The 21,184-nt window shown below is 44.3% G+C and overlaps 1 protein-coding gene across 5 annotated transcripts in view; it reads right to left on the reverse strand.

Annotated features, from left to right (window-relative positions):
* Nucleotides 1–4,661: 4,661 nt before the first annotated feature.
* The window catches only part of INSC (INSC spindle orientation adaptor protein), a 122,274-nt gene continuing 105,751 nt past the window's right edge, over nucleotides 4,662–21,184 (reverse strand). For all 5 annotated transcript variants that reach the window (XM_045523936.2, XM_045523935.2, XM_010964825.3 and 2 more), the window contains 4 exons: nucleotides 13,685–13,751; nucleotides 12,278–12,433; nucleotides 10,677–10,753; nucleotides 4,662–5,279 (listed from right to left, as the gene is read on the reverse strand). In XM_045523936.2, coding sequence (XP_045379892.1) covers nucleotides 5,151–5,279; nucleotides 10,677–10,753; nucleotides 12,278–12,433; nucleotides 13,685–13,751 — 429 coding nt within the window. In that variant the 3' untranslated portion in view covers nucleotides 4,662–5,150. The remainder of the gene's footprint in view (nucleotides 5,280–10,676; nucleotides 10,754–12,277; nucleotides 12,434–13,684; nucleotides 13,752–21,184) is intronic.

The raw sequence follows: 21,184 nt of genomic DNA on the forward strand, positions 1-21,184 counted from the left end.
TAATTCCCTGTGGGACCTTGCTATTTAATCTATCTTATACACAATGTAGTTAGTATCTGCAAATCCCAAACTCCCAATTTATCCCTCTACTCCCCACTCCCAGTACCTACAAGTTTGTTTACTATGTCTGTAAGTCTGTCTTTGTATTGTTAAGGAAGTTCATTTGTGTCCATTTTTTTAGGACTCCTCATGTAAGTGATGTCATATGGTCCTTTTCTTTCTCTGTCTGACTTACTTCACTTAGTATGACAATCTCTAGGTCCATGCAAGTTGCTGCAAATGACATTATTTTATTCTTTTTATGGCTGAGTAGTATTTCATTTTACATATATATATATATATATATATATATATATATATATACCACAATGATATATACTTAATTGATAAACACCATCAATGTTTTGTAGTTCTCTGCATATAAGGCTTCATTTCCTTGGTCAGGTGGTCTATCTTAGAGAATGTTCCATACATACTGGAAAATAATGTATATATTGTTTCTAAAATGGATATAATGTTCTAAAAATATCAGTTAAGTCTAACTGTTTAATTGTGTCATTTAGTATCTCTGTTGCCTTATTGATTTTCTGTGTGGAAGATCTGTCCATTGATTTTAGTGGGGTGTTAAAATCTCCTACTTTTATTGTATTCCCATCAATTTCTCCATTTACGTCTGTTAGTGTTTGTTTTACGTATTTAAGTGTTCTATATTGGATGCATATATGTTAATGCGTGTAATATCCTCTTCTTATATTGCTCATTTTATCATTATATGTGTCCTTTATCTTTCTTTATAGCCTTTGTTTTAAAGTCTATTTTGTCTGATATGAGTATTGCTACCCTTACTTTCTTGTCATTTCCATTTGTGTGAAATAATCTTTTTCCATCCTCTCACTTTCCATCTCTGTGTGTCCTTCACCCGAAAGGGGGTCTTTTGTAGGAAACATATTGTGTACTCTTGTTTTATTATCCAGTCTGCCACTCTGTCTTTTGATTGGAGCATTTAGTCCATTGACATTTAAGATAATTATTGATGGATGTGTGGATATTACCATTTCAAACCTTGTTTTCCAGTTGATTTTGTATTTCTTCTTCCTTTCTTTTTCTTTTTGTTTTTCCTTTTGTGTTTTGATGATTTTCTTTTGTATTATGCTTGAGTTCTTTTCTTTTTTGGTTTTTGTGACTCTATGTTTTTGATTTGTGGTTACCCTATTTTTCAAGTATGTTAACCCATTACTTATCTCCTTGTTTTAGATTGGTTATCATACAGACTCAAACACATTCTTAAAAAAATCTGCATTTTTCTTACCCCTCTCCCCCACATTTTATGATTTTAATGTCCTCACTTACATCTTCATGTTTATTCTTTTACTGTTCATTGTAGTTATCATTGCATTTCCCACTGTGATTTTTCTCTTTTCTATACATTCTTATTTCTTTTCTACTTAGAGAAGACCTTCCAATGTTTCTTTTAAGATAGGTTGTGTGTTGCTGTATTCTTTTAATTTTTGCTTATCCGAGAAATTCTTTCTTTCCTTCTATTCTAAATGATAATCTCTCTGGGTAGAATATCCTAGGTTACAGATTTTTCTCTTCCATGACTTTGAATATATCTTGCTCTATTCTATTATTATTATTGTTGTTGTTGTTGTTATTAAGACTTTTTATTGTTAAGGTTCACAGGAAAATTTAGGTGACGGCACAGAGATTTCCCATATACCTTGTGCCCCCATTCATGCATAGCATGCTCCATTATCAACATCTCCCACCAGAGTGGAACACTTGTTATAATCAATGAACCTACATTGACACATTATAATCTCCCAAAGTCCATAGTTTACATTATGGTTCATTCTTGATTTTGTACATGCTATTGGTTTGGACAAATGCATAATGATGTGTCATTATCATTATAGTGTCATAGAGTTTCCACTGCTCTAAAAATTCTCTGTGCTCTCCCTATTCTTCCCTCCTCATCCCAACTCCTACAACCACTGATTTTTTTTTTTACTGTCTCCATAGTTTAGCCTTTTGCAGGATATCATATAGTTGGAATTATACAGTATGGAGACTTTCCAGATTGGCTTCTTTCACTTAATAATAAGCACTTAAGTTTTCTCCATGTCTTTTTACACCTTAATAGATCCTTTCTTCTTAGCATTGAATAATATTCCATTGCCTGGATGTACCACAGTTTATTTTTCTATTCGTCTACTGAAGGACATCTTGGCTTCTTCCAAGTTTTGACAATTATAAATAAAGTTGCTAGAATCATCCACGTGCAGGATTTTGTGTGGACATAATTTATCATCTCCTTTGGGTAAATACCAGTGAGCACAAGCTGTTTTGTATAGTAAGAATATGTTTAGTTTTGTAAGAAACCCACAAACTGTCTTCTAAAGTGGCTAATACAGTTTTCATTCCCACCACCAATGAATGAGAGTTCTTGTTGTCCCACATCCTCACCAGTGTTTGATGTCAGTGTTTTAGATTTGAGCCGTTCTGATAAGTTTGTAGTAGTGTTTCATTATTGTTTTAATTTGCATTTCCCTGATGATACATGATATTGAGCACCTATATATGCTCATTTTTCATCTGTATATCTTCCTTAGTGAGGTACCTATTAACATCTTTGGTCCATTTTTAAAATCGTTTGTCTTATTGTTGAGTTTTAAGAGTTATATGTATATTTTTGAGAACAAGCCTTTACCAGAAGTGTCTTTTGCAAAATCAATTTTCTCCCAGCATGAGGTTTATCTGCTCGTTCTCTTGACATTGTCTTTTGCAGGGCAGAAATTTGTAATTTTAATGAAGTCCAGCTCTTCAATTATTTCTTTCATGAATCGCAGCTTTGGTGTTACATCTAAAAAGTCATTGTCATATCCAAGGTCTTCTAGATTTTCTCCTATGCTAGCTTTGAGGAGTTTTATATTTTGAGTTTTACACTTAGGTCTGTGATCCATGTTGAGTTAATTTTTGTAAAAGATGTAAGATCTGTATCTAGATTCTTTTTCTTTTTTTTTTTTTTTTTTGTTGAAGACACTACCTTTGTTCCATTGTATTGCCTTTGCTCCTTGTCAAAGATCAATAGACTACACTTACAGGGCGGGGGGCATGCTTTTATTTCTGGGCTCTATTCTGTTCCATTCATCTATTTTTCTTTCACCAACACTACACTGTCTTGATTACTGTAGCTTTATAGTAAGTCTTGAAGTCAAAGTCTTCCAACTTTGTCCTTCTCCTTCGATATTGTGTTGACTATTTTCACTCTTTTGCCTCCTGTGTAAGCTTTAGAATCAGTTTGTTGATATCCACAAAATAGCTTGCTGGGGTTTTGAGTGGGATTGCACTGAATCTATAATGTTGGGAATGACTGACATTTTGACAATATTGAGTCTTCCTATGCATGAACATGAAATATCTCTCCATTTACTTAGTTCTTCTTTTATTTTATTCATTAGAATGTTTTAGTTTTCCTTATACAGATCTTGTATATATTTTGTTCGATTTATACCTAACTATTTCATTGGGGGATGGTGCTAATGAACAATAATGTATTTTTAATTTCAAATTCCACTTGTTCATTGTTGGTTTACAAAAAAGCAATTGACTTTTGCATATAAACTTGGTATCCTGCAACTTTGCTATAATTGATTATTAGTTCCAATAGGGATTTTTTTTTTTTTTGGTCAGTTATTTCAGATTTTTTACATCAATGAGCATGTCATCTGTGAACAAAACAGTTTTATTTCTCTCTTCCCAATCTGTATATCTCTTATTTCCTTTTCTTACACTGCATTAGCTGGAATCTCCAGTACAATGTTGAAAAGAAGTGATGAGAGGAGACATCTTTGATTGTACCTGAACTTTTGTGAAAGCTTTGTGTTTCTTAGTAGGAAAACTTCAAGTATGATGTTGTGAGCTATGTAGGTTTTTCATAGATATTTTTAACAAGTTGAGGAAATTTTCCTTTATTCCTAGTTTACTGAGAGTTTTTATCATGAACTCTTGTATTTTGTGAAATGCTTTTTCTGCATCTATTGATGTGATCATATAGTTTTTTCTCTTTTAGCCTCCTGATGTAATGGAATTAAATATTTCTTGAATTGTTATAAAATCATATAATATGATGGTATTAAATTCTTCAGAAAGATTCACAGATTTTTATGATACTTTTAAGCAATAATATTGGTAAATAAGCTCTCCGAAAAAAACACAAAGGCTCTGATTTGTAGCATTTGCCAATTTCTGTGGTGCAAATACTGTCACTATTGCCAACTACAAGTTACCAAATGGGATCATTGAATGTGGAGTTGGGAAGAAATCCTCACAGCTGTCCATTGTGAGTTGACATAAGCCAGCTCCAGCACACCATTACTTTCAAGTATACTTTTAAGAGGTATTTTTCACTAAAGCTGCATCTGAGGATACCATTTACCATGAGTTTACAGTAGAGCAAGCCAAGGGAAACTGAGTTCCTAGGGCTTTGGAAATCTTTTGATTTCTCCCTAAATCACTCAGAACCTGATCCATTTATGCAGCTATGAAAGCAATAAAACTTTCTATGCACTTTTAATAGCTGAGAAAGTTTTTATGGCATGAAACCTTGGGAAGTGAGAAGTTAGTCCAAGACATAATTTAATCAGAGAATCCAAGACACATTTTATATGATTTTATTTATTAAAGAGTAAAACTAGAATATCCTTCTAGTATATTCTGTCCAACTATGAAGTTCATTTAAAAATTTTTAGAAAGAGCAAATCCAACTTTAACAAAAAAAAAACCTGCAGGGCAGCTAAAATACTCTGGTTCTCAAGTTTTTTAAAAAATTAGGCAAGATTGTATAGTGAGAGTAGAGAAAGCAAGATGAAGTGAAATCGCCATGACAACCTGTCATGTTAGCCATTATGCATTTCAACACCTGCAACTGAAAAGTCACAGAAGTCAAAAAATAAAAACAAAAAAGACTCCCAAGGACCACAGCCTGCCTGATGATGTTGCTAGAATATTTAGCCTTCTGTTCATTTCACGTAAAAAATAAATTAAGTATAAATAGGGAGGTGAGGGGGCTGGAGTGTAGGCAGGTGTATTCACAGGTATATACGAGGGGGTTGAGAATGAGGCCGAAAGCCTTTCCTCTCCCACACTTGCTACACAAAACTCTCCTCCATGTTGCTGCAGAGTAAGAAAGAGTCCACAAGCCGGGGCTGAACCAGCTGCTGGAAGTCAGAGTCCTGGAGGCCTTCAGGGCAGACCCCGGCCAATCTCCGCAGAGCAGCCTGGGGAGAGAACAGAAGAAATCAGATTGGGCCCTGCTTATGTGTAAGTATTTCCCTCAACTGCCCTGAGAGATGTATTTCAGAAGGTGGCTCATTTACCAGCCAACTCGGGCTGATCATCACCTTGACACTTTAGTGATCTGGTCCTTTTGGTCACCTGGTCACCATAGCAACCTTATCATGTGGTCACCAGGTTTCATTTGTAGCTTGGTCACTGTGGTGGATATCATCTGAAAGTCTTCATGATCTTAATAATGGTCTTGCCATCTTGGTTTTTCAGACATCTTAGGAAACTGGTTGTTCTAAAGATGTATTATTTTAAGGATCGGGTCAATTCAGTGACATATTTAAGTTCACAATTTGTTTATCCTAGAGACTTGAACTGCCAAAAGCATCAGTGGAATTATATTCTTGCTTCCAGGTCCCTAGAGGAACCTGAGAACAGCAAGGACTTTTAATTTATCCATAAATTCAACAAGGTCTTGAGTGAAGCAATTTTGGGATGGGAAGGAGGGAAAAGAGAGAGAGGAAGGAAGGTCATAAAGTTAAAGGAGATGGAAATTCTGCCACCAAGATGTGGATGAAGAGGAAAGAGGTTCAGACAGAATGAAACCACTGCCCAGGTCCCCAGACACTGAGGGTTAAACTCTTTCCTGAGTCCACTATCCTGTTTTCTGTCCTTGTGCCCTTGCTCAGCTCTTCCCCATGCTGCGAAGCCCCTCCCCACTCTTTCAGCAGTTACATTCATCCTACAAGGCCTGGCCCACTGTTACCTCCTCTGTGAAGCCTTCCTTAATCCTGTGAAGCAGAGACAGTCTCTCCCTGGGCTGACCTCAACCATCTCACTCTTCTGTCTCCCACATGACACTCTGAGCTCCCCAAGGGTAGAGACTTTTATTTTTCTCTGTCTCCACAGTAGGTAGAACAGGGCTTAGCACAGGACCCAATAAATGTTTGTTGGAAAGTAAAAAAGAACAAATGAAGTGCTTAGGGGTTCTCCTGCTAGAGTAACCTGAAACTAAAAGTGAGCTGTGCACTTACCTAGAGCACTGAGGCAGTGCATGCTAAGCACTCAGTGAATATTTATTCCTTCCCTCTTTTCTAGCCTGTACACAGCAGGGAACAAGGTGGGATCTTAAGGATGCCCCTCCCCTGGGAAACAAAGAGAGGAAGATCCAGCATGGCAGAAGAAGCAAAGAAGGAGGAATGCCAACTCTTCCTGAGTATCTATACATAGTATCTCATTTCATCCCTACAGGATACGGCAAGGTAAGTATCATGATCTTCAACTCAGAAATAAGTAGACTAAGGCTCAGAGAGGGAAAGTGGCCTTCCCAAGATCACACAGCAGTCCAACTCTAGGGTCCTCATACCTACCCACACACAGGCAGGATGCTGAAAGCCCAGAATACTTGGTTATGTTGAGTACAAGGCAGCCATACAGCTCAGTACCTAGACATGAGAGGTAACCTACTGCTGAGAAATTGCCAAGTTGGTGAAAAAGGAAGATGGCTTAAGTTGTTTGCTGGACTAACAGGCACTGCCATGTCCAAGCTGGATCAAGGAGAAGGGACGTGCATCTCTGGCACATGAACAAGGTCTGAGACTCTCATGGCAGGAAGGAGGCTCCAGGAGCCTGTCTCTAACTACTGTGTCCTGCCTCTCCTGGGGCATGATTTCCCCAAGGGTTAAAGGCTGAACTCCATTGTACTTTCTGATTCCTCTTGGCTCCAACTGGGAGAAACAACCCTATTGAGCTGTCATGGTAAAAATGGAACCAGGGATCCTTATCAGATGGGAGAATATGAGCCCATCAATGTATTTTACATCATCAGGGCTAAATATAAAGCAAGAGGGAGGGAAGGAAAAAGAGAAACAAAGAAATAGGTAGAAAATAGACCCATGAAAATAGAGCCATGAAAAGAGAAAATGAGATAGAATAAGAAAATAGCAGAGAGAGAGAAAAGAGACAACATCAGAAGAACAGAACAAGAAGGAACTATTAAAACAGAGGCAGGGATGGACTTGGGGAAGAAGAGAGACCAAGCAGGACAGGGAGCTGGAGAGAGAAAGAGACAGTGTCCGAGAAAGAGCGAGCGTATGCTGGAGGTAACAGGAGGGAGGTTGGAGATGAAGAGGGAGTAGAGGAAGGGAAGGAGGACTGAGGTGGGTAAAAAGAAGGGGGAGGGGAGAGAAGGAGAGAGAGACACCCCTAAGGGAGGAGGCAACCTCTAGAAGGAGAGAAAAGCAAAAACAAAACACAAGAGAGAGAACTAGAAACAGAGGGGGAAAAAAACCCGCACACCCACACAGGCAAATGGATACCCTCATCTCCTCAGGGTCCCCAGAAAGTACGCAGGACATGAACCAAATGATTTCAGGGCACCCTCTCCTCAGAATCCAGGTCCTCAAAGGAACCTTCACCCTTCTGAAGCCTTTTTCTTGGCCTCTGCTTTCCTCAGAGGGTTAACAGCCAGTCTTGCCAGGATCTCATTCCCCAACAGTCTGCAAACCCCCAAGTATTAAACAAGCCCAGCGGCCCACTGACAGCTGTTTCATTAAGGAAAAATCAATTCCATTTGCGAGAGGCAGTCCGCGCTGCCACTTTCCCAGACTGGGAGATGATAATTGAAATGTCCTCCCGTCACCTGAAGAGAGCCTTCGAAACCAGGAAGAAGGATTGGGGAGGGGCAGGAGAGGGAGCCTCCAACTCCGTCACCAGCCCTGGCTCCAAGCGGCTCCCACCTCACCAGCCAGGGGGCCGCACTCAAGTGTGAAGCCCCCTCTGGGAGCCAAACCACAAACACCCACCAACACTGATGACTGGGGGCAAGGAAACAAGTCTATCAGTCCCTCAGTGAGGCAAGAAACAGTCACCAAGGTCCTAGGGAGATACAAGACCCAGAGAAAGTTCCAGGGTAGAGGAGGAGAAATACAGATCCTCTCCCATGAGCCAAGGTAGCACGACCAGAGCCACAAGATGTGGCAGCAAGAAAGCATGGCTGGAAACAGGCTGGTCTGGTCAAGAAGTCAAGACCTGCAGCATTAGCAGGCGTGTGTCTGAATTCCAAGAGCCTCCCTTAAAAACACCTAGAACACAGGATAACACAAGCTGCCTCCTACGGGGAAAACAAAGTCCAAGCAGGCAGGCCCGGGTGCAGACTGAGGACTCCCTGTCTCTGGGCCACAGAGAGCTCCCAGGAAGCCTCAAGGAGGAGAGGGATTTTGATCTGAGCCTTGAAGGAGGTGCTGATCGAGGTACTGAGAGAGCATTTGCTCGCAACAAGGGCCAAGGCACAGTGTCCAGGCGGCTCAAGCCCTCTGACCGAGCCCAGCAGGACAGGGCCTGGAGGCAGTGGGAAGCCTTCAGACCGCAGCTGGGTCAGAGCCAGGCTGTGAAGGACTGAGCACATGGGGTCATCAGCAAGGGGAACCAGGGAAGGATGGCTTATGGACGGGTCATGATTGCAAGCTGTCCTGAGGAGAGTCAGCCTGGCAGCCACACGAAGGATGGGTTCAGGAGGGAGGGCCTCTCTTCAGCCTCCAACACCCCTTCCACAAGGAGAAATTTAATCCCTTTTCTACCGGTAAGTCCTTCAAGTGATTGAAGATAGAGGCCAAGCCCTTCTGTATGCTTGCCTTCAAACTAATAATAAAAATGGAAAAGGAATCATAACAAGCCTGCACATCTGAATGGAGTTTTATCGTTTCTCAGCACTTCCTCAGGCCTCTTCAGTGACGCGCAGTTGCTGGCTGCCCGCGTTGTGACGATACGGTAGTTGGGGTCAATGATTATGTATTTGCCAGGAATTAACTCTCTCCATTTTACTCACTAGACCAGATGGAATTAAGGTCTGTGAACTTCCAGGGGAAAAAAATACATCTTTATATTTACTGCCCTTGAAATACCCTGTCCTCGGTTATGAATGTAGCAACAAAACAGGAAGTCTCTGCGATGCCTACTACTTGCTCGTCCATAGAAATCAGACACTTTCACATCCCATTACAGCTTTTGGAGTTCTGTCAAATATCACTTACGCTCATTGCTAGTCAAGACTCCTTGCTAGCTTTCATTTAATGTGTTAATTTAAAAGTATGTGTGTGTGTGTGTGTGTGTGTGTGTGTGTGTGTGTGTATATATACATACACACACCATTTGTTTAGTCTAATAATTATTTTAATATGATTGTTTCCCTTCTAATTTTGCATATTTTATTTTGTACATTTAAAACCTAATACTGAGAAGGGGTCCATAGCCTCACCAGATTGCCAAACACAGAAAAATCGTGAAAGCTGTTCTGCATGTAGCAGAACAAAAGCCCCAACAGAGCTGAGATTTTTGTCTTTTTTCCCCACGGTTGTATCCCAAAAGCTTAGAAGAGTACATGGCCCGTGGAATCACTGAGCAAATATTCATTGAATACAATTTACAGCACTTAGTGGCCAGCCTAATGGCATGCAGCTCATTAATGGCAAAATCAAGACAGGTGGGTCTGACTGTAAGGCGTGCTGTTTCCACCACCGCACAATACCCGTCAGGAGTGCCCAGAAATGGGATGAGCTCAGTTTTCAGAAAAAGGACAGGGTGAGGAGGGGCTTTATGGTGAAACAGCTTGAAGGCCCTCTAGTTCTATCGCTTCTCCCTCATGGTCCTTGAGGACCCATCAGGACTTGGCACCCCCTCTGGAAGTCAGATGGCCTGTCTGTACAATGGCTCTCCTGCTCCTCCATGCTCCTAACTAGAAGCTGCCCTGCTTTGGGCTTTGGTACAACCCAGTAGGGAGAGGTATAGAAACAAGGCCTGCATTCCTCTCTGGTGCTGTCAGTACTTCCACAGTGGACTCAAGCATCAAGAAGTTGGGTGGGGACCTCCTGGGATGTGCTAGGTTCAGGGTGACGATCCTGGGGGCTGGCTGAATACTACCTGTCCTGTCCTCTCCTACTCCACAAAGGAGGAGGGAGTGACAAAGCTGGAAGAGCACCAGCAGAGGGGCTCCATCTAAGGAGGGAAAGCTTTCTCACAGAAGAAGACAGGCAGAAGACATCACAGCCTAGCTCCCACGCCATCACTAACATCACCCAGCATCCTGCCAGCTGGCCACTCTGGTCTTGACCTGCCGTGAAGATCCCCCAGAACCTCAAAAGTTACTAAAAATGTGGTAATGGGGGTTCCCTGGACCTCTGCCTTTCATACATATGACCTCATTTAACTTTCATCATAATTTTATGAATAAAATGGAACAAGTATTACTCTTATCACCACTTTAAAGAGAACAGCGGAAACCCAGAGAAGTTGCCTGGCTTACCCAAGCCCACTGTGACACAGCCTGTTCTCCTGGCCCCTGGTCTGCAACCCCAAAGCCCAGGAAGGAAGCTGGGGCAGGACTGAGAACTCACCAGGCAGGCCACCAGCACCGCGTCACTGCTGTTCCTCTCTGAGGGCGAGCGGCAGAGTTCGATGAGGCGGGACATACCTGCGTGAGACACGGGGGTTGGGATGGGGCTGGCTGGGCCTGACCCAGAGGTGCCCCCGTCTGTCACACTCAGCCCTCTGCATGGGGCCCCGTGGAGACAGGTGGCCAACAGTTGGCAGGGAAAGGGGCTGAACTCCCCCACCTCCACTGAGGAGCTTGTTGGGGAGACTTTCTGCTCTCTCAGCTGTGAACAGACCCTGTCAGGGCCAGGATGAGCCAGAGCATCAAAACCAAACCTCTAAGTGCCAGAACCCTGGCCAGGACGGAGCTCAGCTGCAGGACAGAGGTGTGAGCGCAGAGGACACTGCAGGTCTTTCTGAGAAAGAACTTCCTGTGCAGGCACCTCCAATGTTAATTCAGTGCTACATTTAATATTTATATCTTTATCAGGGGAACTTCCCAGTACCTTTTTTTCCCTCAATTGCCCATTATGGGTCAGAAAATATATTGCAGCTAAAATTGTAGAAGACTACAGTTTGGGTAGATGAATGTTTCCTAAGCCTTTACAGTGGAAAGTGAAATAAATGACTTTGCTTTTCCATGCAAATTGACTCTTTTTTAAACTCTGAAAACAACCACAATGGAGGAAAAAAACTCATTATAAAATAGTAATAAAAGATGTGCAGACAGAGTCTGTATGTTTATCCACCATGAAGGCATTATGAAGTGGAACCTCTGCTGCCCCAGGACCACCTCCTGCTGCCCTCCGAATGCCTGGATGGTCGGCGACACCGCCAGGCTTATTCTCCTGCCTCGACCTGGCGTCCTTCCTTGGCCCTCATACCCAAATAACACCTCAGACCACAGCTGAAGAGTCTCCTCCTTGTTAAACATTCTCTGACCCACCCAGATAAACGAGGGCTACTTCTCTGTATGCTGGACATGCTTTGAGTGTCGCTCTGTGATATTCAAGCGCAATTTTTTCTTTCCATTGCTGCCACCACCCTTAGGCTGGAAGCCGCTGTGGTCAGGACGCTGCTATAATCAGTGTTATATGCCCAGCACTCAGAACACCTAGCAGAACACCTAGCCTAGCAAAGAGTGGGTGCTCTGAAAACATCTGTTGGGTAAATAAGTGACTAACTGAATAAATGAGTGATTTAATGAGTGAATTAATAAATGACTTAATGGTGGATAAATGAAGCAATAAATGAGTTAATGAAGGAATAAACCAAAGGATGAATGAATGAATGTGTGAACAAATGAGTGAATAAGGAAGCACATGAGTAAGCGGATAAGTGAATAAGTGAAGAAATGAATGAGTAAGTGAAGGAACAGGGTCCTCATTAACAGGAAGCTGGCAGGAGAGTCACCCTTCTGGCCAACTTAAACCTCTCTCGTCTCCTCTCTCTCGCTTCAGCCCCAGGTGAAAGGAAGCTAAGTCGGGGCTGCGCCGCAGGCTCCCATGCCAGCATTTCCTAGCACAGCCAGCCCTGCTGAGTCCTCCATCACCACGGCCACCATGAAATCACGGCTGCTCCTATCCCAGGTCCCCCACTCTCTGCCACCACCAGCACCACTTACAGCTCAGCCGCACGGCCTCACGTGCCACATCTGGGTCTCGGCTGAGACGGGCCAGGGTCACCGCAGCCTTCTGCTGGACTCGCTCGCAGGCCGCCACCTCGGCGGGGGTCCCAGACCTTGGCTTCTCAGATAGCATGCCCAGGATAAGCTGGACCCCTGGGTGGAAAGCGATGAAGAGCTGGTGCCACGCCAGCAGGGAGATGTCCTCTGGGGCCAGCCGGTTGGATGGCCACAGGCTCAAGCAAAGGCTGTCAGGACGACTCGGGGGTCTCAACCACAGGAGGAACCTGGGCAAGCCCACCTTTCCCACTCCTTCTGCCCTGGGGGTGTCTCTGATTCCACGTACCAAGTCACTCCACTTGGAAGGGACATCTGGAGGACACCCTTTTAAATTTTTTTCATGCTATTACTGAGCTTTGACTGCATACCTGGTGCTCTGCTGAACACACAGTAAATGCAGGATCCTCTAAAACACTCCCACTGACCACCTTAAGCAAAGGCTCTGGGCGCTGAAGGAATAGATCCCAAATGATACCCCTCAGCCTCTCAGTCTCAGCTGGCTCAGTAAAGTTTTTCATTATTAGCCCAATCACATAAAATTAACACAAAATGATGTCATTCGATTACTAATAGAGCAATGGGAGGTAGGGAATGTGTATGTCTGTCAGAGCAGCAGAGCAACCTGGGAGAAGGGGGCTTAACAAGAGCAGAGGCAGCTGCCCGGGCTCCCAGCTCACTCACATTAGCGTCTTTGGTTTCCAACCTTACTAATTGCCCCCTTATTTCTCAGTCATGGGAAGCCCTTGCCATTTCATTCCCAGCTGCAAGGCAACCAACCTGTCCCCCAGTGGAGGCTGCTATGATTAGCTTCCAGGCCAATGAAACCTGGCCCATCTCACCTGGACCCTGGTGATGCCCTCAGCACAAGGTGGGAGCAGGAGGAAAGAGATGCTCTCAGGCAAGGCATCAAGGGATCCAGCTGGCCCTGACCTACTCCCCTACCCTGCTCCCTTCCCAGGCACTTCCACTTTCTCCTGAGGCCAAATCCAATGTGATGGGAATGGTTTAAAGTTGGAACATATCCTCTGTAGGAATAGACTTTTGCTTTTAGAATCATAATGAAATCTCTGTCTTCTCTTCATCTCCCTAGTTAAAATAGTAAACTGCCACACTTCTACCTCGAATTCACCTTATCTCCTTCCTTGTTTTATTTTTTGCACCTGACATTCTAAATCTTCTTTTTCAGTGTCTGCCTCCCACTAGCATTGAAGCCCCACAGAAGCAAATATTTACATATTGACCCAGTCGCCCACATAAGCACACACACACGCTCATGCAAGTGTGGAGACCCACGTGCACAAATGTCCGTGCCTACACACGGGCCTTTACACAAACACAAAGACATACCGTTCTCCTGAATGATGTCAGAGGCACACTGCTCTAGGACAGACATGTTTGCCAAGATGGTCACAATCTGGAAAAGAGAATTGAGAGGCTAAGAAAATGGGCACACCTGAGCCAAAAGGTACTTTGTACAGACAGGTGAGCCAGGGGCTATAAAGTTTTCCTGTAGCCCATGACTCCTTACAGTCCATCTGGCCCATCCTTCCATGGTATTTTCTTCCGTCCTTATGGGCTTCTGCCACCCAGATGTGCTTTCCCAGTGACTGATGCCCATTCATCAGCACGTAGCCCTGGGATGGCCCCCAGAGGCCTCAGGACACCATTGGAGAGAACAGGGTCACCTGGGGGAAGGTGGAGCCTCCATCATCTTTCTACAGGGTCCCTTTGGCCTCAGGCCCTGAAAAGCAGACAGAACTGGCAGATTTCTGGCTAGCCCCTGCCCTGGATTAGATCCCCTCCATCCCAGCTCCTTGCCTGATACTGAACCCCACCTACTTTCAACCTGAAATGAATGGAGACTAAGGTTAAGAGAGAGATCATGACGAGGAAACTAAAGGCAGCATCACACCGCAGGCTTCAGGTCTGATGTGGAATCTGATGAGAGCTCATGCTCAGCTGTACTCAGAGGTCTGTGGCCCACAGGCCTCATGTATCAGTCATCACTGAGGGGCTCTGCCTGCCGGAAAGGGGTGGTGACATCAGGTGGACAGTGAGCCGTGGCTACAATCTTGTGGGCTGGCAGCCAAGAGGCCACCCCTTCCCCACCCCCTGGCATAGTCAAGGTTGCACAGAAAACTCACGGCATAAAACTAGATTAAGGAATGAGCCAGCAAGGGACCCGCTGCAGACCCCCAGTTCTTCAGGGTGCCAAACACCACGGGATATATTGGAAATGTGGCACCTGTGAACCCAGATGACACCCATGACACTGCTCCTGACACACATTTTAGCAAAATGAAAATCCACCCACTTTCGTAGAAGTGGACAGCACTCTCAAGTAGTAATTAAGAGAAATTAAAATAAAATAACACTTTTCCGTGGTGCAGGTTTCTCTCTCTTGAAAGGCTCCTTCAAAGCCTGTCACACTTTAGAACCCTAGGCCATGCCCCGACCTCAGTCAGCAGATGACAGTCCCCTGAGGACAGGTCAGGCAGCTAAATCATACGCAGCAACGTGATGTTTACCAACAGAGTGTATTCTCTAGATTTTAGTTTGTTCAATATTGGTATACTATGCTGGATAATAAATACACACAAAAAATCTCTTCTTTTAAATAGAAAGGAAAAAAGTTTGCCACATTATTAGAATCTTTATCTCCTCCCTTCCCCACTAAACACATGCTGGAAAGGGACATGCCTTCTTAGGCTGCTGTCCTTTCCAGTTCAGACCTGGTCCAGGGCTGGGCGGGTGAGCGTGATAGGTGGCTGGGCAGGGGAGGGACAGGAGATACCCTCAAGGCTTCATCCTGAAGGCCACTCTGTACCACCAGGTGTTTTATGAGGGGAGTGACAAGCTCCTATTTGCATTTTAGAAAGATAATAGGACTAAAGGAGATTTAGTCCTTAGAAGCTCTTTTCTCCCCTCTGTTTTAGGATTGTGAGTGTTTAGGGCTGAGTGGAAGGAGTTAGAAGAAAAATATGAGCGTGAAGAAGCAGTCAAAATACAGAATGTTCTCAAGGGGCATAAAGGACAGAGTCTTACGAGGAAGGATTCACAAGGCCAAGACTCTGTCAGGCTGCAGTTTATTTGGTCTTCTCTGGGCTGTGAGCACAGGGGCCACTCCCCTCCAACCATCACCAGCCCGGCCTCTGAATAAAGACGCCTGCTTGACATACAAAATGAAAAGAGAAGGAAGGAAGGAAAGAAGGAAAGAAGGAAGGAACGAAGGAAGGAAAGGCAAAATAAAAAAGGAAATCTTTGCAACATCAAGTTCATTACACAATTATTAGCTGTGCCACAGGCACAGGTAGGTCTTTGTGTCAGACTAATTTAGATCCTGTTAATGAAAATTACTTCCTCTTTACAGAACCTGTACCCCATGTGGTCTTCTGAGGTGCAGATGAAGTATTCAATTAGGCACAATTTGAATAAATGCTAATTATGCCCTGCTTTGAGTCCCCCTTTTGAAACATCCTTGTGTGCACCATGATGTAGAGGGAAGGGGAGATCAACGTTGCTCCTCCGTCAGACCTGGGCCTGGGGTTTTAGGGACAACTGGGTTACCTTGTTAGCTACAAGCTAGCAATGCTGTCAGGGGACAGAGTACAGGAGCCAGGTGCACAGTTTTCCCCTGGCCCAGGTGAGTTCATTCCTGTCTGATGATTTTTAATCAAGTTCTGTTCCTCCTGAGTGAGAGGGTACTAATCCCTCTGTAGCTATTTAGTGAATACAGAGGGTATCAGCCTTGGGAGAGGCCCTAGGGAAGAGGCAGGGTAGAGGAATGGCTAAGTGCAAGGACCAGCCTATCATTTATTTTCCATCGGATCTTGGCCGTGGTACTCAACCTTTCTGTGCCCTGGTTAATGAAGGTATATTAGTTTTCTGTTGCTGCTAAAACAAATTACCACAAACTCAGTGGTTTAAAACCACACCATTTTATCCTGCAGTGCTGGAGGTCAGAAGTCCACAATGAGTCTTATGGAGCTAAAATCAAGGCATTGACAGAGCTGCATTCCTTCTAGGGGCTCGAGGGGAGAGTCCATGTCCTTGCCTTTTCCAGTTTCTAGAAGCTGCTCACACTCCTTGGCTCCTGCCACCCCCACCACCATCGCTCTGACCGCTGCTTCCTTAATCACATCTCACACTCTGACTCTGAGCTGTCTGCCTCCTACTTATAAGAATCGCTCTGGTTACATTGGGCCCACATGTCTAATAAAGGATAATAACCCTGTACCATGATCTTTAATTTAATCACATCTGAAGAACATCCCTTTTGCCATGTAAGGTAGCCTATTCACAGGTTTGAGGGATTAGGACACGGGCATCTTTGGAGGAGCCATTAGCTGGCCCTCTACAGAAGTTAAAGGTAATTCATAAGACTGTTACGAGCATTACATGACTTAATGTTTTGTCAAGCACCGAGAGTATGTGTTATAAAATGAATGTACTCTGCCCCCAGGCAACAGAGCCTGAAAGGGACCCTGGCCTTGAAAGACTGTGTCAAGTACTAACCAGTGCAACACCTCATGTTGTCAAGATGTGTGGCCAATGTGAGATCCCTCCCAACAGAGGCAAGGTCCCAGAGCGGGAGGAGCCTTTCCCAGGGGAGAACCCAACCAACTGTGTTCATGACTTTCTGTGGCATTTTAAAATCATTTTTCCTCTGACTTCCCAAAGACCTTAGGAAAACTGAGGCGAATAGCAAATGGAACCAGAGTAACAGGAAATCTCATATCACTGGTTCAAAAAGAAATGCCCTTGTGTGGTAAGAAGGAGGTCAGCAAAGCCTTCTGGTGTCAGTATATATGTAGACGAGAAGGTTTACTCTGTAAAGGCTTACTTTTCACAAACTAACCTCAGGCTCGTCTGCATCCTTTACAATGTCTCAGCAGTCAGCCCTGATCACACGCTGACCCTACCCTTGTCCCTTTCCTTTGCTATGTCATGAACACTGAAGACCATACCACTGAAAAGCTTATATAAAATAGATAAACAAGGTCCTACTGTGTAGCACAGATTATGTATATACATATAAATAACTGAATCACTATACTGTGCACCAGAAACTAACACAACATTGCAAATCAACTATACTTCAATTAAAAAAAAAAAAAGACAAGTAAGGAGTACCTGGGATACCCAAACAGAGACAGGAGCTCTGATCTGATAGTACTTACAATACAGAAAATCTCGCATACATTTAATGAAAAGTTATGATTGCTTTTATGCTGTGTGGAAATTAGGACAAAAAGCCAAGAGTTCATAGAACTGTAATTGGAATTGTTCTTTAATTGCTAGATGGGGTGTCAGCCTCACAGTATTAGAGAGCATGTAGACGCCAGACCACTGTCTGTGGGCGTGGTTTTCCCTTGGCTGCGTAGGGAGGGGTTTCTGGAACAGATCAGACCTGGGTGTTGTGATCCTGGTTTTCTCTAAGCCTCTCCAGATAGGCAGAATATATATATGCACGTATATTCATACGCAAGTAAATGCATCGTTCCATTTAGTGGCTTATAGTCCTGTCACATGTTCTCTCTGTCTTTCTCTCTCCCTCTCTCTCTCACACAGTGGGAAGTAGGTCATAGACAGTGTGCCCTCCCTCCCTTGTCTGACCAAAACTTGAAGCAATCACATCCACTGCCAGGCCAGCTATAGACTTGGCCTCTTCTTCAGAAGCGGCCAACCAAGGATTGACTTCAACAAGATCCAGTACTGAAAGCAACCCTGTCTTGTGTGTTTGCTCAGTAACATACACGCCTTCTGGATAGGTCAGTCCCCCTGTAACAGGGGCTCCTATGGCTGGAGCCAGTGTAGGGTCAAATGTATCAATATCAAAACTCAGATGGATTGGCCTCTGTCTTTTGCTAATCAGCAGAGAGACCCCTGGCCCGTTCATTATTGAGTATCCACTTGGATTCTAACTATTTTATGAGCATTATGCCATCTAACCACTATAATGACACAAGGAGGGAGGAAATATTAGTATCCCTATTACACAGACGAGGGAATTGTGGCTCAGAGAGGTTAAGCAGTTTGTCTGAGGTCACACAGCTAGGAAATGGCAGAATCAGGATATTCACTCAGATCTGTGTGAACCCAAAGTCTATACTGTTCCTACTATGTCATATATGTATATGATAAGACTTTATAAACTATAGAGAGCTTTTGCAATGTAAGTCAAAATTTTAATTGCTACTAACTGGCATTTCTGATAGACTCCTGGTATTCACAGAAAAGTCTCAGAAATGCTACAAAATCTGAACATTCTAAAATGCCAAGCAATGTGTCTTCATGGGAAGTGAATACACCATCACCTTTCACCTCTGTGAAAGCAATTACTTTCTGAAAGCTGTAAAGTCATGCTCAGTGGAAGTCTCTGCTGTGGATTAGACAAGATAAGCACATCCCTTTCACCCAAGGTTGTCACCACTCCACAGGCAGGGCAGAGGTGAGCAGCCCTTTTCCCCCAACCCTATTGTTACACGTGTAGCCAGGTTCCCTGGGCAGCATGACCCTAGAAAATACTTGCTGGGGATGAAAACACGGGCCACGCAGATGACTCATAAGGCAGGGAGAGTTTCTGGGTGGCTGACCACATCCAGCTCGCCTAGATTAGCAGATGGGGCTAGAAGAGCCCAGGCCCAAGGCTGCCCTCACCACTGTCCACACTCCCAGAGTGGGTACAGGACAGGCATGGCCACCAAGGCTTCTGTCGGAAAAATTCCGTGGACTCAGCTTGCTAGGATGATGGAGGGGTTCTCCCTGATATGTTCAAACAGAGATGGACAAATACAGATCCGAGACCAAGAGGCTCTGCACAGCACTGGCGTCACTGGCAGAAGCATTACCGGAAGACTCACGGGCATTTAATCTCCTAAGTGTTTCAGGGGGCGGTGAGCACTTCAGAGTCTAATTCATCTTCTTTGTCTTCATTACTGAGAGCGCTCTGATCACCTTAATCTTCCCTCTGCCGCAGGAAAGAGCCGTTTGTTTCTCTAATGAGTCCGCTCTCACTAGCTAAGTGGTTGCCCTGAGTCAGGGCAGAAGGTGAAGCCATTCTGAGGATGAGGGAGACAAGCCTGGCTCAGAGGTAGGGAGGGGGATGGAGGGGTGGGGGAGTGCAGCAGGAAAACGCCTGACTCCAGATTCAGAAAGAACTGCCCTCTAAGTAGAACTTGACCACATTCTCTCTCCACCTGAGCCCCCTCCTTCCTAGGAATCTGAGGTTTTTAGAGGGGGCCAGTCACTCCTCCTGATGAAAAAGGGTCTCTGCACATAGAGCCATAGGATGTCTAAGCCGGCAAAGGCCATCCCACCTTGCAGATAAGAAAAATGCCCTCTGAAGGGTCCCCATTCAGGGCTGAGTACCACACATTCAAAGGCCAATAATAATAATAGCATTGACAGTGGGTTCCACTTATTTAATAGTTTCTCTGCACCAGGAACTGCACTAAGAGTTTGTATTCATTCGTTATTCAATTCTTATTTCATCTCTGTGAGCTATGTATTATTCAACCCTTTCACAGATGAGAAAAGTGAGGCTCGGAGTAAATTGCCCAAAGTTGCATGATTATACAGCAGAGAAGCTTTGAACCCAGGTCATCTGATCCCCAAATCCCTGTACTTAGTGTCTCACTACTGGATCTTGTATGGAATGACCAGAGTTAGCTACAGGAGAGGCACTTAAAGGCAAAGGGACCTAAAATGTGTCAGGGAGGTAAGAGACGCAGCAACTGGAGGCATCCATCTGAAGAAGAGAAGAGAAGGAGCAAGGCAGATTGTGCAGAGTGAGCTCTCCAGCCCCATTTCCCACAGCCAAGGACTGTGACTCCCCCTCAAGAGCCTAGTGGCCAACGGCCAGCCCTGTGGGCCACCACTCATCTGTCCATACTGCCATACCCTGTCTCTGTGAGGGGCTTGTCCAAAGAAGTGAGATTAAACTGGAAGAGAAGTTGCATGAGTTACCATCTCACGCAAGACTTGGAAGGCCAAGCTGAGGATTTTGGCTAATTCACTATCTGTGCTTCTCCTTGGAACATCAAGTTTGAAAAATAATGATATTCACCACTTACGAAGGACTCAGGGACAAAGCACTGTATCAGGTCCTTTACACGTATTGTTTCACTCACCCCCACAATAACCCTGCAAGGTGGACCTAATTAATAGATGAGAAAACCAACGTCCAAGAGGCTATGACTTGCCCAAAGTCACCCAATTAATAAGTGGCTCCAGACATGATTGACACTCTGTCTCTCTGACCCCAGAGCTTCACTATCTCCTGTTCATTTTCAGAGATGGGAGCAGATGAAAGTCAAAGATCAAAGTCCACTTCAGGCCAGGATTTATTGCTGGCTAGCTACTTGCCAACCATATGATTGGGGGGACACTCTCTAGAGCCTCAATATTCTTATCTGTAAAATGGGGCAGATATTACCAGCCTCACTGTATTAACAGAACCCTCTTATACGAATGTTTATATACTAGACAATTCTCTCTTAATGGGAGTGTCTCTGGTCGGCTGCCCTTCCACGGGTGATTCTAATGACAGAGACAACTGATGAAGTTCCAGCCTGCTTCTTCCCTTTTGTGTCCCAAACAAACATTTAAAGAATTTTGCCCTGGGTACCCGCTCTGGGCTAGAGGCCTGAAGAAATCCTAGGAGAGTACAGCACTTGGGCCATGCCCTCAGGGGGATAAACTGACAACAAAATAACTGGAAAGGAATAAGTATCATCGGAAAAGTCAACACTGCATTGTGAGGTGTGGCCTTCAAGGAAAGGAGGCTCCCAGGGAAAGCCGTCCATCCGGGAAGGCCTTCCTGAAGTTGCTGGGGTAGGAGCTGCA

Source organism: Camelus bactrianus, chromosome 10 (genome assembly GCF_048773025.1).
Source record: "Camelus bactrianus isolate YW-2024 breed Bactrian camel chromosome 10, ASM4877302v1, whole genome shotgun sequence".
In the NCBI taxonomy this organism is placed as follows: Eukaryota; Metazoa; Chordata; class Mammalia; order Artiodactyla; family Camelidae; genus Camelus; species Camelus bactrianus.